The sequence below is a fragment of the Pezoporus flaviventris genome, unplaced genomic scaffold (assembly GCF_033815535.1).
Source record: "Pezoporus flaviventris isolate CSIRO_AGI_PZ_B2104156 unplaced genomic scaffold, CSIRO_AGI_Pfla_v1 ptg000066l, whole genome shotgun sequence".
Taxonomy (NCBI): Eukaryota; Metazoa; Chordata; class Aves; order Psittaciformes; family Psittacidae; genus Pezoporus; species Pezoporus flaviventris.
In genome coordinates this window covers 2,613,573-2,628,301 of record NW_026892614.1, presented here as the reverse complement: position 1 = coordinate 2,628,301, position 14,729 = coordinate 2,613,573, and the positions used below count along the sequence as shown (strand labels likewise).

Below are 14,729 nucleotides of genomic sequence, written 5' to 3'. Positions count from 1 at the left end.
TATGATCTATGTAAATGCACAGCAGGCAGAAATAGATCCTTCCCAGACAGCAGTGCTGCATTCCTTGCTGAGCTTGAATAGATAAACTAGACAGTTGGATCAAATCTTTGGTTTTGTCTGCTTAACAAGAAAAAACCTCTCATCGGTGAAATTCTGCTGGGAGGGAAGATGTATTAAAGGTACAAACTGTCTGACCAAGGAGAGCTGGCAGTAGTAACAGAAGGAAACACGATTTTAGCAGAGCAAGGGGAAAGCACATTTCAGGGGTAAGTTCGGAGTCGGTCTCTTGTCAGGGCCACGGCTGTGTAAGAGCCCAGCACTGTCTCTGGGCTTTGGGTGCTCCCCACTGTCATGGATGCTGCTGCCTTCGTTTCTGCAGCTCCTGCCAAAAAGGTTGGGATTTGCCAATGGGGAGGCACCTACAAAGCCCTGACTCTTGCCCAGTGCAATGGGGGCAGCTTCTGCATGCAGGAAAACAGCCCAGCCCTGCTGCTTTAACTGTGACCCTAATCCTCCCAAACATGACACCATCTCTGCCTTAATTTAAGGAGCAACTACTTCTGCACCATTTCTGGTGAGTGCATGGGGCAGGCAGAAAGGAGGTGTGCGAATTTGCCTTTACTGGGCATGTAATGGTGAAAGAGGCTGGCCACAGGTTCAGCTGCCAGCAAAACCACATGTACAGGGGCTTGCTACGTCCAGACAGGACTCCAAAAGACATCCAGAGGGTGATTCTGTTGGGTTAGACTCCAGCTTGTTCTAAGTTGGAAGACAGCAAGTGTTGGTCTTTGTCAGACACACCAACTTTTCTCTTCTCAGCCTCCATCACTCACTGCTGTCCTAAAGCTGAGCACTGTAGACTGGAGCATCTAAATTAATCTCAACCCCCAGAATGGACTGTCTGGGTTATGGTCCTAAATTTCTACAGAGAGCAGATGCCAAACCATGATTTCTCATTACAAAGACCAAATCTAAGGCAGGGCTTGAGTCCCACTCTGATAAAGCAGCTGCGAAGAGCCTCCACAGGCAGCAGTGCTGGTCAGATGAACAGGATCATCGCACTTGCTCTGTGCCTCAGGCAGCTGCAGCAGCCCCATCTTTCCTCCCCTCTAATGTTTTCTGGAACCAAGCAGTTTGAAGGTAGCCAGGCAGCTCCTTCTCTCTTAGTGTACCTGCTGGACCCCAGAAGTACTGGAGGGAGTAACTTAGGGAGGAAAGGCCAACCTGGAGGAATGTGGCAAGAAGACCATCATGCTTAGGCAACGTTTCTCAGCAATTTTGCAGTCTTGGGAAGCCATTGGTGTGAACTATAGCTGCTGTGGGGTCTGCTTGCTCCTTGTTCACCGTCTGATTTGTGGCATGCCCAGATGCCTCCAGGCAATTGCTCTCTCCTCTCCCAGCTTTGATAAGGGACCCTTTCATCTTTGCCACCAGAGACAGCTGGGTCCTCTGTGCAATGCATGTGCTCAGCTCTCAGACCGAAGAGCACACGCTATGCTCAGAGCTCTCAGATGAGCTGAAACAGAAATCTGCCTCGTAGACACTGCCAGGTTTAAAAGAGCGTAACAGCCAGACAAATGGAGTCTGCCTGCTTCCCTTCTTTGGGCAAGCTTTGCAAAGACCTCAGACAAGAGAGGAGGGAGCCTCCCAGAGCCCCCAGATACAAGTTCTGTGTGTGGAAGTGTTCCTGACAAAAATCCTGCAGAAGCAGTGTAGTTATGCTGTGGAAGCCTTTGCCTGTCTCTTCTATATCCCTATTAACAACCTATTTCCCCATCATCACCTAGTCTGTGGTCTCTTAGTCCCAGGAGCCAAACACAGGGCAGCTGCACGGCTGCAGGGCTTGGAGCAGATGGGCTGTTTTAGTGTGATGCTGAAGCCAGCAAGACAGCAGGAATGAACAGCTGAGATCACATATTCTTCCTGCTGAACTGAAGACAGCACTCAAAATCTGTTCTCTGGCCTCCTCCTCTGCCTCACCTGAAGAGCAGTGAGAGGTGAATGTTTCAGGCCGGGGAGCAGTTTGCTGCAGGGAGGCTGTTGGAGTAGGCTGTTCCCAGCTTTGGGGCAGGATGCATTACAGCAAGAGACTCCTTTCCTGTTTTATGCCTGGCTGTACTTTCACCAGAAAATTTCAATGGGACTGGCTGATGCAGTGAGACTCCCAACCTGCATCTGCAAACTCCTTCAATTCAAGTGCTGAGGTGCCTGTCATCCCTGAAGAACTCTCTTTGGGAGAGGCAGTCACTCCTGGCAGTAATGGTGATGACTGACACTTGTTGAGCACTTTTTGATTTTCTGGGAAGCATTTCAATACATGTTACAAAATCATATCTTATTAAAGTTCAAGATTGGGATGGCTGTACAGATAATGCAAGGTACTTGTGCATTCTGCCCCCTCAGCCTTTATTCTGTAAGCGCATCCAAGGTGTCTCCAGGTGTGTACCTGGAATGACCAACTTCAATTTCCACATGGCACTGGTGAAATAGTTAATGGTCCATGGAGAGAACAGAAGAGTGACCTGGGAGTGCTACACAAGTAGCTGGATATGCACTGAGAGCTCATGTTTCCTCTCGGGTATCTCTTAAGTTTTGTATCTAGCAATTTCAGGGTCTGAATAATTGATGCTACACCGGATGTCTCACGAGATGGTCAGGTTGCAGTATATCTTTACAGCTACTCAACACTGCACAAGAAGGCTGCTTCTGGGAGCCAAGTCTGAATGGAAAGACGCTTCACGGAGAGCCTGGGGGAAGGCAGAGAGGATCATAGCAGCTTCTCACCTGATGAGTAACAGTGACTCAAATCACGTGAGCAGGGGTAAAGATGATCTGCAGGGATTCAGGCCATCTGCAAGTGAATTGGTGCCAGCAATTTGTGCCCCTGACAACCTTCCCAACAAATTCTGCAGCAGGGATGTGGTCAAGGTACTAGGCAGAATGCCTGCATCAACATGAAGATGTTATTTGTGGAATAAAAATAACACATAGCCAATCCACATCTGAACACCTTTCCTTCCTCTCTCTGTCTTCTTCAGCTTCACATGACAAGCTCTTTGGCTTAGGGATGTTTCAGTCCCACCTCTGCAAGCTGTATCAAGCATGGCATTGATGCTCTTTGTAAGTAAACATCCAGTAAGGGTGTAAACGCATAGTATTTACTGGGTTCCAGCAAGAGTAATTGAAGGAGTTCTCTGCCCTTGGTTATGCAGAAAGTTTGATTAGGTGATGTATTGGTCCCACCTGGTCTTGAAAGTCTTTAAATCTATGGTTATAATCCAAAGTTCACTTAAGTCTTTAGAAAAACAATGACTTCATCACTCTTTGGTTCAGAGCCACTGTATTGAACCTACAGAGCTTTTACAAATATGTGGTTATCTTGCCAGGTACTTATAATCCTTGCCCATGGATCATGGTATTTGTCTAACTTCCCCCCAAGAACCAAACAGAACCAGAAGAGACCAAATCTATCCAAAGGGTCCACATCATAGCCCACAGGAAGCTGCTGGACGTCTGCACAAAACATTAGTCAAATGCACATTTACTGATGTAGAAATGAGTAAAGCCAAGAACCCCACTGAATAAGTGGAAAATGAAGACTATTAAAAACATGGAATACATTTTTTCATTACAAACTCTCATTTTTTCATTTAACTCCAACTGCAAGTCATTTTCAAGAGCCTAGAGGGAAGTGAATCATACTCATTAGGAAAAACAGCCTCCCCTCAATCAATCCAGTGATGTCATCTCTACCATGTAGAGTTATTCCACTGGAGATAATGGCATGGCTTTCCTGAAGGATGTATTTGTATATAAGGCAAACTTTATATAGCCAACAGAATGCAGGTAACTCCAGGGTGCCACCAGTATAACTGCATGCAGTAGCAGGGTGCTGTGTTCATAAACAAGGATTGAGTAGGAATGAGGGAACTACAATGTTGAATCTTACAAAAAGGATGTCTTCATGGTTCAAATTGCATTTACATTGAAATAGCTGGTACCTATCAATCTGTGTGATCTGACAGCTCTGACTACTGTCACTTCACAGAAACAAGATGCAGCCACGTGGCATCTGTGCTAACACTAGTTCCTGTGTGCTTGTCCACCATGACCTCTGAGATACCTTATGGCTCTATTGAACTTGGATAATGTGGCAAGTGATGTCATTGTTGCTACTGACTGAGAACCAAAATCCCTGTTCCTCACGTTATCCTAGAATAGAATAGAATAAAATAGTATGGAATACGATAGACTAGAAATAGGAAAAAAATACTTCAGTTGGAAGGGACTGACAGCCATCATTTAGTCCAATTGCCTGACTACTTCAATCACATCTCTAGGAAGACTGTTCCAGTGTCTGACCACCCTCTCAGTAAAGAAATGTTTCTAACATCTAGTCAGACCCTCCCCTGATGCAGTTTTGAACCATTCCCATGCATCCTGTCACAGGATATCAGGAAGAGATAAACACCTCTCTCTCCACTTCCCCTCCTCATGAAGCTGGAGAGAATAGTTTGCAATTCCATTGGAAGCTTCTAATCCTGATTATACGTAGGCTACACTTAGCTGGGGTGGCCAGATAAGTCCTGTGTCAGCATTAAGCTGGAACAAGAGCACCTTTAACAACTTCACAGGTGCTGGATACATGCCAGAAAATAAGCCCATTCCCTGATTGCTGGGAGAGGAACTGGCCAAGACCATGATACTGCTAGTGCAGAAAAGATGCTTAAAGTACAAAAATTGCAAGCCAAGAGCAGGGTCTTCAGGCATTGCATTCAGTCAGGCTCAGCTCTTGAAGCTCAGGACTTGACACTTTCACTACAGGTAGCAGCTGAACAGTCCTGTCTTGGTAAGTACCCCAGGGCAAGGAGATGTCTTTGGTTTGTCACCTCTCTGAGACCATAAGCCTGAATGTAATGACTACTGTTATTAAAAACACAGAAAACATAGTTTGAAAAGGGTCTACCAGTAAGCTCACAAATCAGAAGTAATCTGAAAAAATGCTGCTTTGGTACATCCTACATCACTGCTTTTATGTAGGTACTCCTGAGAGCAAATAAACTTGTTGACTCACATGTTTTCCCCACAAGCACAGTCACTGGCTCATGAGATAGGAAACTATTATAGAGTTGGCTACACAAAAAGCTAAATGCACTGAAATTTCCTCTTCCCTCTGAGCAACCTTCCTTGCAGGCTTCTATTGCTGCAGGGCCTGCAAGAGCATCTGGCAGCAGGCAGGAGGCTGTGCAGATCATAAGTTGGCTACCACTGAGCTACGAGACATGAGAGAGGTAGCCAGGACTGCAGTGAGAGCAGCCCACTGACAACGCAGTCCTTTCAAAGCATCCCCTGTATAGGCAGCCCTGGAAAGAGAGGAAGAGGAGTCTCATGGCTGAAGCAAGGATCTGCTCTCAGCTGCAATGCTTACTCACCAAGGTGATTCGACAAAGAGGCTTTTGGAACTGGGTGACTGGTCACTGCCTGCTTCGGCTAACTCCCTCTCCTGAAGAAAGCAAGCAATGCCTCATTTGATGACTTCTGCAAGTAAGACACCCTTGGTTTTGAATACCTCATGGAAACAGGATTTCTTTCCTTCCACTCCCCCTGATTTTTGTGTTTGGGCTGGCAGGATCGTAGGGCAATGCAAATGCTTGCTCTGGAGGATGCTAGAGGAAGGAAAACCAATGGCCAGATAATTCCAGAAAAATGGGAATTGCTTCCAGGGAGCTCCCCTTCACCCTGCTCTCTCATATTCAACATCACCCTGCTCTGCTACTTGCTGAATATCTTATGCCATGGCTACAAAAGCTCCATTTGTATTCTGTTTCTCTCTTTCATCATATCTATTATAAACGAGTAGTGTCTGGGAACTCTCCCAGGGAAGATTTGCCTGGATGGCTATGGATATTTTATAGTCAAATTGTGAGAGTAAGCCAGCTTTCAAGTTCTGTAGAGGGGGAAAAAAAGGTAATAAAAGGGTTATTAAAAAAATAAATAAATGTCAGGATTTTATACAGCTTCTTTTCATAGTGACAAAGCTTTGGTTTGCTCCACAGTGGAGTTGGAGCTGCTAGGAGAGGCTCGATCTGGAAGATGTCCCATTGCCAAGAGGAGCAATCTAGGTAGCTCTTGCTAAGTGCTGTGGCTGGCTCAGCTGGGATGGCATCTGGCTTGACAGCACTGGGCTGGCATGGGGTGAGACAGGGGTTGGGGCTGTGTCTGAAGGCATCAGATACCGCTGGCTATGTGGGGAGTAGGACATGGCCCACGGCTGTAGTCACCCCATCTTTCCCTTCGTATGGTTGCTTATACGATACAGGCAGAAGGCCAGGATCTGCCTCCTCATCTCACAGGAGAAGTCCTAGCAAGGAGCACTGTATCTGAGAGGGTCACTCTCTTCCAACCCAGGGCTAAAGAAGACCACCTGAAGAAACTTGCTTTGCCCTTAGGCAGGCTGCCACTTCCCCAGGAACTCTGAGAGGCCTTCAGCCACCAAGGGCATAGATAGAGCCTGGCGCCATCTGAACAAACCGAACCTTTCTGGCAGGGTTTCACAACCTCTACACAAGCAAAACCAGCCAGGGAATAACCAAAGTGCATTAGAAATGTAGATGAGCCATTAGACCTGCTGGTGAAACAGAGCGTGTCCCAAATGCAGGTTCGTTCGTGCATGTGCAGGGATGAGGACAACTACGCCAGAGTGCTGCCAGCGTGGCAGTAAGGAAAACAACCAAAAGTAGCATAACATTTAGTAAATAGCATAGTGAGAATATTAAAACCCAGGCATTTTTAGGATTACCAGGCCTTCTGAATTTTCCTGGAGAGGTCTCAGTTTCACCTTGGTGCCCTGATATGTAGAACAGAAGCCAAAACAATTACAGAATATCATGACTGGCCTGAAAGATATACTCTCCTGAGTAGAGAGCTGATACGAAGTACTGAAGTTCAATTTGCAGGCAGATATATTGTGGGTTTGCTAGACCAGCACACATGTTCCACAGTCCAAGAGGAAAATAACCTTCTCATTTCTTTCTCTTTCATTCCCTGACTCTATCTAGTCAGTCTAATTTTTAAATAATTTATTTGCTCTCAGCTCGGCAGCATCCACCCTGGAAATCGTTGTATGGCATTAAAGAGTCTATCTACCTTGTACAGATTCATCAGTCCCCTCGTGCAACAAGGGGAATAATGAGGAGCAGGCAGGAGCAGCAACATGGAGCATGAAGGGAAAATCAACAGGTATAAAAGGTGCCTGAAGCCGAGGAATAGAGGATTGCACTCCACGGCTTTCTAAGGTCTTGGGAGTCACTGTATCTTTTGCTCTGGGCAATTTGTGGGTGGAGCAAATGAATAAAGAGTTAAAACGCTAAAAGCCAAAAACGTGTAATGAATTAATTCCCTGTCATGTTCACTCCACCCCATCTACAGACAGACCACCACACCAGAGCTGTAAAACAGAGCTTTGTTTCAAAAGGAAGAAAAAGCTAATGGGCTTTTACTTTCCTCAGGAACTTGGAAATATGACACATAGCTGTATTCCTAAAGGAAACAAAGCAAAAGAAGCCTCTTCCTTCCATATCTTATTTCCTTGCCAGTCTCCCACTGGTTTGGGCCACCTTTCATTGCAATCACAAAGATGAGATCCCTTTCAAAGCCTCCAGGGGAAGACATGTAGGAATTGGGCAGCAATTGACTGACCATGGTGGGCAACTGCAGGGAGCAAGGGAATTTGCCAGCCAGCATTTACAAGTGGATTCTGTCAGCTGAGCAAGACCGGGAAAACCCAGTGTGCACCTATACTGCCAGTGCTCTGCCTGAGCAACCTGCCACCACATGAAGACAGCACGGAGCAGCCTGGCTGTAGGGGGAATACAGGTAATGCAAACATCTCTGACTTAGCCAGACTCTGAGTGCAGACAGCAAATATGAATGCAACCCTCAGACCAAACACAGAGATGCAGACCTGCTCAGTGACCCGCAGCCCAGCCCTTACCCCCTGGCATCCATGGGGTCAGGGTTTCAGCCTCAACCCCACTGAGAGAAGGAGATCCCAAATTTTGCAGCTTAACCTCTCTGCCATGCCACACACGTGCAGAGATGTGATGGCCAGACGTGGGAGCATGTTCCCTCCCAGTGACATCAATGGTGCTGAGCAGAGAACTCTTAATTAACCCCATTTACTGAAGGGCGGACACATTCCTGCCTGGGCCCTGATTTTTCAGTCAGGCTCCGGTCCAGCAGGTGATTAATAACCCAGTGTGCCCTGGGAAGAGTGCATCTATTATTCAAATTAATGAAATTATAATCAAGAGGTGACGAATTAGCAATTGCTCCTTGACTGGATATGGAAACTCATTAGTGTGCCAGGCGCTTCTGGGGCGCTTGCTGCAGTTAGAGAGGAGGGAGTCAGGCAGAGCAGAGAGACCCTTGGCACAGTTGAAGGAACATGAATCCTGCCCACCCCAAAATAGCTGCAGCCACCAGAGAGCTCTCTGCTCCCACATAGCCCCTTCACTTCTGTCTCCCTTCCAATGGATGGACCGTTCACCTGGTGTTCTGCTGCCTGGAGCAAGGTGGCTGTGGCCATGAGCGGGGAAAATGTACACACATGGGTACAATGCTCTTTTCTGTGGAGAGTAGGGAGCCTTATAGTACAGGAGGATTGAGCCAGAGGGGAAGGGGTGGTGGCTGACTGCAAGATACTGCCTTGAGGATAGGCTGCAACAGCCTCACAACCCTGACACCGCTAGTGTGTGGGTAAAGGACAAGTATCTGACAGCAGCATCCCACCCTGGTTCTTCGAGCACTGGAACAGGACTCCCACCCTCCTGAATTGCTGGCTGCAGGCACAAGGTCTCCCCCAACAGCCTGCACTATTTACCTTTCTTCCCTAGAGGGTACTCACCGATGTGCTTCCCGTACATGTGGTAGTAGAAGGAGACACAGTAATACTTGGCAGTAATGTTGTAGAGGGGGCTGATGAGCCGGGCTTTGTCTCCTGTTACCCGGGGCCGGGATGCCTCGATGAACATGTAATAACCTGCAGAGCAAGAGGGAAAGGTGGGGAAAGGCACCGCTTCTCCCTTCCTGCAAGTGATGGGATGCCGGAGGCTGGGACACCACTCCTCCTCTCAGAGACATGGCCTTGCTCTCCTCATCGGCTCTGCACCCACTGTGATCCCAGCCATAGACACTTGCAGGATGTTTGCAGTGCCTCCCCTCTGCAGTATTTAGGAGAGCAGGATTTAGGATGGATGCCAGCAGACACTCTGTGAGGTCATGCAGCAGATGAGTGCTTGAACATGTGCACACACATCTGTCTGGGTGCAAAACGAGCCTTTCTCCTGCAGTATGAGGAGCCCCAGAGCTGACTGCACCATGTAAGGAGAAAACCAGAAAAACAAGTGAGAAAACACTGCAGCCTAATTTCTCTGCCTCAAGCTGAGGGAGTGAGTATTCAGTATATCTGGCCTAAGCAACTTTGTTGTCTAAAGAGAACAATACCAAGGTAGTTGTTAACAACTCAGGGAAGAACAGATTAGCTATTTGATTTGTTGGCATAGTTTTCAATGCTCAATCAGGCTGGTCTACTGAACACTAATGGGAAAAGCCATTTCCTTATCTGGCCATTGGATGTTTCCCATTTTTTCTGAGTTCAGACATATGTGCTTGCATACAAATTTACTCTCCTCATTAGAGAAAGGGGAAAGTAATGCCTAGCTGAAATGGGGGCATGTACTCTGTGCACAGCTAGCATGAGCAATACAAGACAGCAGTCCCTTCCAGCTAGAGGTGAGGCATATGCTGCCACCCCACAGGCAGCTCCCACCTGGTCTCTCATGCTCCTGCTTGGTACTAAGGAGATCTGTCTGCCTCCACAAGACCTTCTTTAAGAAACATCTGTCTAAAACCAGCATTATGGTTTCTAGTTGTTAGTGATGTTCTCCTACTTGCTCATCCTTTTCTGACTTCACACTAAGCATCAGATGGGACAAGGAAATTAGGCAGCAGGCAATTAGCTGGTAACAAGAACTAATGCTCACACTATTCCCTTAAACAAAGTCGTGGGTGTTTCAATTGTGTGTTTAATGCCAATCAGTAACATGCAAATTAACTGCTTGCTCCCTGCACCCCGTGTAGAGGAGGAGCGTGTTGTGTGGAAAGCAGATCAGTGCTCCACCAGCTCCCAGAGCTGTAAGACTCCTGACGAGCAGCGGCCTATAGCTCGCCTCCACAGACAAGCCAAAAGAACCCCAAATGTGTGCTTACCCTCCGGCGTACCACTTATGTCTGTGGGGGGCCCCGTGTTGACCGTGCGCTTGGGGTTCTGCGTCAGGGCGTTCTGCCGGGTCCAGTCAAAGTTGTCCATCTTGTCCTGCATGAAGCCACAGATCTTCTCATCCTCAAAGCGGCAAGTATTATCTGTGGGGAATGGAATGGGGTGGTCAGCTGACGCTTCTCAAACCTCCTCCCCAGGGGTGCCTGGGTGCCTGCAGCGTGTCTCACAGCACTGCTACATCACCACTGAGGTTCTGCATCAAGCTGGGGACAGATGGGCAGCCCCCCACCCCAGGAGGAGGCTGAAAAGGAATATATCCATGATTAGTATGATTATGGAAGGCTTAATTCCAGGTTGATGCATGTGTTGGTTTGACAAAATGGAAGAAGGCTAAAGAGAGATTCTGCTGGGAGGTCTGAAGGGGCAAACATAGAGGAGGGTAAAAAAAAAAACATTGAGGGCAAACAGGCCACAGAGGCTTTTCAACCAGAACAACTTGATGATAGAATAATTTCCCCAGGAGAGCATAAAAACTTCCAGCAGATGACCCCTCTTTGGGCTATATATTTAACTAAACTATGGTGCACATGAAAAAAATTCAGCTGTGGAGAAGAGGTCAGCTCAGCGCTATGAATGTGTCATTTAGCTAGAGTATATCCAATTTATACCAGCTAAAAGGCACATTTGATATTGCAAATTATGCTGGTTCCCCTAACAAAATAAGTCATGTAGGTAAAAGATTTTTATGTAGGATCAACCACGTGTGCAGCAGGGCTTGCTTTTATTACTACCACGAGACAGTTACACCCTACAGCAATATTGTAAGACAGGTGAAAAATCTTGTGCATAGTCGTAACCCAATATCGTCTTGCAGAGATTGGAATGAATTGGACTTGACCAGACTGAAGATGGTAACCTCTGCGATAAAAAAGTAGTTCCCAAGCCACAGAGAAAAAAGGCCAAGAACCAGGTTTACACTGCAGACACAGTAGGAGAAAAATGGAGGAAACAGGCAGAAGAGAAAACCGGTCCAAGACCTGATGTGAAAAGTGCTTTGTGCTCTGAAAGGTCCCTGGGCAAAAAACAGAGCTGGAGAATGGGCTGAGAGTGGGATCTCAGACCTCATGAGTGGTGCAGACACAGTAAGTACAGATCTCTGCCTTCTGCCTTTATGTAAAAGCAAGGATGTGTGCTCTGAAACTGAAAGATAAAGTACTCAAAAACCCCTGGAAGAACACATACAGAGAGAAAATCAAGGCTCTTGCTAAAGGCTTGGGAAGTGCTAGAAACCTCATCCATGGCATGCTGGTACAAGGTTCAACTTGCTGGGGTTTACCCCCCCTCACTGTTCCTGCTATCATGCCCAGATGAAGAGAAGCCCAAATGTCTACTTGGGCTCCTGTATCTTCATTGATGGTTTGCTCTGGTTCCTGGGCAGGAAGCTCTCTGTCCTAGCATGGGTGACTGGCAAAACATGTAGGGCAGAGCAGGGTCAGCAACCTATGGGCTGGGTGCCAAGGATGGGATGGGCTTTCTGTAATGCCAGGGCCAAAAGCTCCCAGTGTGGAACTTTGTGATGTAGGAATTTCACACACCTACCCATGCACACCAAAATCTGCCATCTTGTACCAGAGAGGAAAGACCACCCACGAATAAACAGCATCTTGACTCTGAGATGCTACACCTCCTGGTTCCTACTCTGCAGCCAAGGCCTTCTGCATCCCCTCTCATTTGGAAATGAAAATCCAAACAAATCATCCAAACAGATCATCATCCAAACAAATCAACAGCCTGCACACCCCTGTGGTAGGAAAGTGGGCTCCCCTTCTTGCCTGTCGTTGTCCAGCATCCCACCAAAGCTGTGAGAAAAGTGAAGGCAGCCTCCTGCTATGGCTCAGATAAAGGTCTTTGCCACCATAGGTTGGGCACTGTGCTGCAAGCCAAGGGCTCGGTTCATGGACCAGGGCAGCTGGGTTTTCTGTAAGCTCAGGGGGAAATGCTGCTCCTGCGAGCTGAGTACAGCCATTGGGAGCTCATCTGGGCCGGCCACTTAACTGCTGATTAACCCTGGCTAAGTGCTTTCTGTACAGTCTGCTCATTTCTAATTAGCTTCCTAATCCAAATTAGCCACTGCTCTGCAGCGCTGAGCACAGAGGGTCACACGGCAGCTGGAGATGAAGGAGGAAGGAGGAGGGGGAAGCAGATGACAGGACAGATGCTGGCAGGGTCTGAGGTGGGGCAACTACACGGGATGGGGAGAAAAGAGTGAGAAATCAGCTTCTAAGTGTCCTTCCCCAGCTCTCATGGCTGAGAGAAGGGAGCTTGTGGCTGTATCAGACACCCACTGCTCCTCAGAGGATGGTCCGGAGCCCAAAAGCTTTCTGTTATTTCTGTGTTGCTCTAATGCCCCTGACTTCTTTCCATCAAAACAAACATTTGTGTGGCTCCAGCTCATAGGTTGCTGTCGTGGTTTAAACCCAGTCAGGTAACTCGTTCGCTCACTTCCCCCCTTCTTTCCCTCCCCCTGCTCCCGGAGGGACGGAGAGGAGAATCAAAAAGAATGCAACTCCCACGTGTTGAGATAAGAACAGTTTAGTAACTAAGGTATAACACAAATCACTACTGCTACTACCAATAATAACAATGATAATGGAAATAACAAGGGAAGAGAATACAACACCTCACCACCAACCAACCGATAACTCGGCCCCCCAGCCCCCGACCAAGCACCGACCGATACCTCCTCCAACCCTGCAGTCTCCCAGCCCTTCCGGCTAACTCCCAGTTACATCCTGGGCATGACGTGCTGTGGTATGGAATACCTCTTTGGTCAGTTTGGGTCAGGTGTCCTGTCTCTGCTTCCTCCTGGCTTCCCCTCCTCCCTGGCAGAGCATGAGGCTCACAAAGTCCTTGGCCAAACCAAAACATCCTTGTTATCAGCTCTGTTCCCGAGCTGAAAGTCAAAACACTGCACTGCACCAGCTACCAAGAAGGAGAAAAAATGACTGCTACTGCTGAACCCAGGACAGTTGCCAGCTACGTTTCGTTTAAAAGACACAAGTTTTCTCTTATGATGTCATTATCCTACCCAGCAGGATCCACCATGAATGTCCTTTTTCAGTCAAAGGGACTGTGATGGTTTGCACCTGGGACCTTCAGAGGAGAAAGGGGACATCTTTCTCCAGCACAAAATTCCCGTAACAAGGAATAAAGTTCTAACATAGAGGCCAGCCAGGCAACTGATTGAGAAGGAGTAAACCCTTAAATGGCAAGGCCCAGAAACCAAAAGAAAGTCCAGGCTCAGGTGGAAATCAGAGAGCTGTGCAAGACAAGAGGACTGAGGACAGTATTCCCAGCCTACTGTCGAGGCCTGGTTGTGTCATCTGCTTCACTTGTAAGAAATCCCCTACACCCATGGGAGAAGACTGCTCATAGAAGAAGACTTAAAAGCTTGAAGAGAGCTCTTCTAATGCCAAAACAGGGCTCTGACTCCATCCTCTCCTCTCATTCAGATGCAGCTACTTAGAGGAGGTAGAGATCAGAAAGTAGAAAAGGGTCCTAGATATCCCACAGGTACCACAATGTGATCAAGCTTATGTGCAGCACCATTTGCTGTGCAGGAGTTTGTAACTACAGCACATTGCCTCTGCTTAAGTTGGGATCTCAAGGCACTTTGCAACAACTAATGAACAAGGCTTCTTAACATCTCTATGAGGTAGTAATGCCTCTTTCTATAAATCTCCTGCATTACATACAGGGAAACAGATGCACAAAAGTATAGAGAAGCACATTTAAGGTCACAGAAGGCAGTGCCAAAACTGTAAACAGAATCCAAACGCTCTGACTCCTGGTCCTTTGGTTTAAAACAAGCCACAGGAAGGCAAAGCTCTCGCATTTCTCTGAACTAGAAGTGAAGGTGCCCAGAATAACTGAGAGATGTTGGTGTGGTTTAGGACTACTGCCAGCACATTAGCTCTGGACTGTTATGAGTAAGGCTCACAAGGGGAAACCTGGTAGATACAGCTGCAAAGAAAACCTTTAACTGACCTGCTGGGTGTCTCAGAGGCCACAGTGGTGATCTAACTGTTGACCTCGGCTGTGTGAAGCAGACCTTCCTGCAGACTCACACCATCTGCCAGGGATCCTGGCTCAGCACTGTGGTGCAAAGGAAGCTTCCCGTTTAAAAACTAAACAGTGGATTTAAATATTGAACACAGAAGTTGTTCTCTGGATTGTCAGAGGCGAGGTGGAGGTGGCAGGGGAACTGGTTCCTCAAAGGTTGGAGTTAGTGCTGTCTTCACCAAACAGATTTCCTTGGCAGGCTTTTCAGTGGCAGCAGCTCAAAGTGCAGAGATGTTTGCTCCCGGTTACAGACACCTCCCTGCATGCCCTGTGGAGAGACCCTTCGATGTGGCTATTAGTATTTGTTGTTACTTTGCCTTCTTGAGAA

The 14,729-nt window shown here is 47.5% G+C and overlaps 1 protein-coding gene across 3 annotated transcripts in view; it reads right to left on the bottom strand.

The window, feature by feature from the left end:
* MDGA1 (MAM domain containing glycosylphosphatidylinositol anchor 1) overlaps positions 1-14,729 on the bottom strand; it is a 152,706-nt gene that overhangs the window by 15,166 nt on the left and 122,811 nt on the right. For 2 of the 3 annotated variants that reach the window (XM_061470920.1, XM_061470918.1), the window contains exons 13-14: positions 10,270-10,422; positions 8,906-9,040 (exon numbers count right to left, since the gene is read on the bottom strand). In XM_061470920.1, coding sequence (XP_061326904.1) covers positions 8,906-9,040; positions 10,270-10,422 — 288 coding nt within the window. Of the gene's footprint in view, positions 1-8,905; positions 9,041-10,269; positions 10,423-14,729 lie in introns of those variants that run through there. The other variant, XM_061470919.1, reaches the window with a different exon arrangement.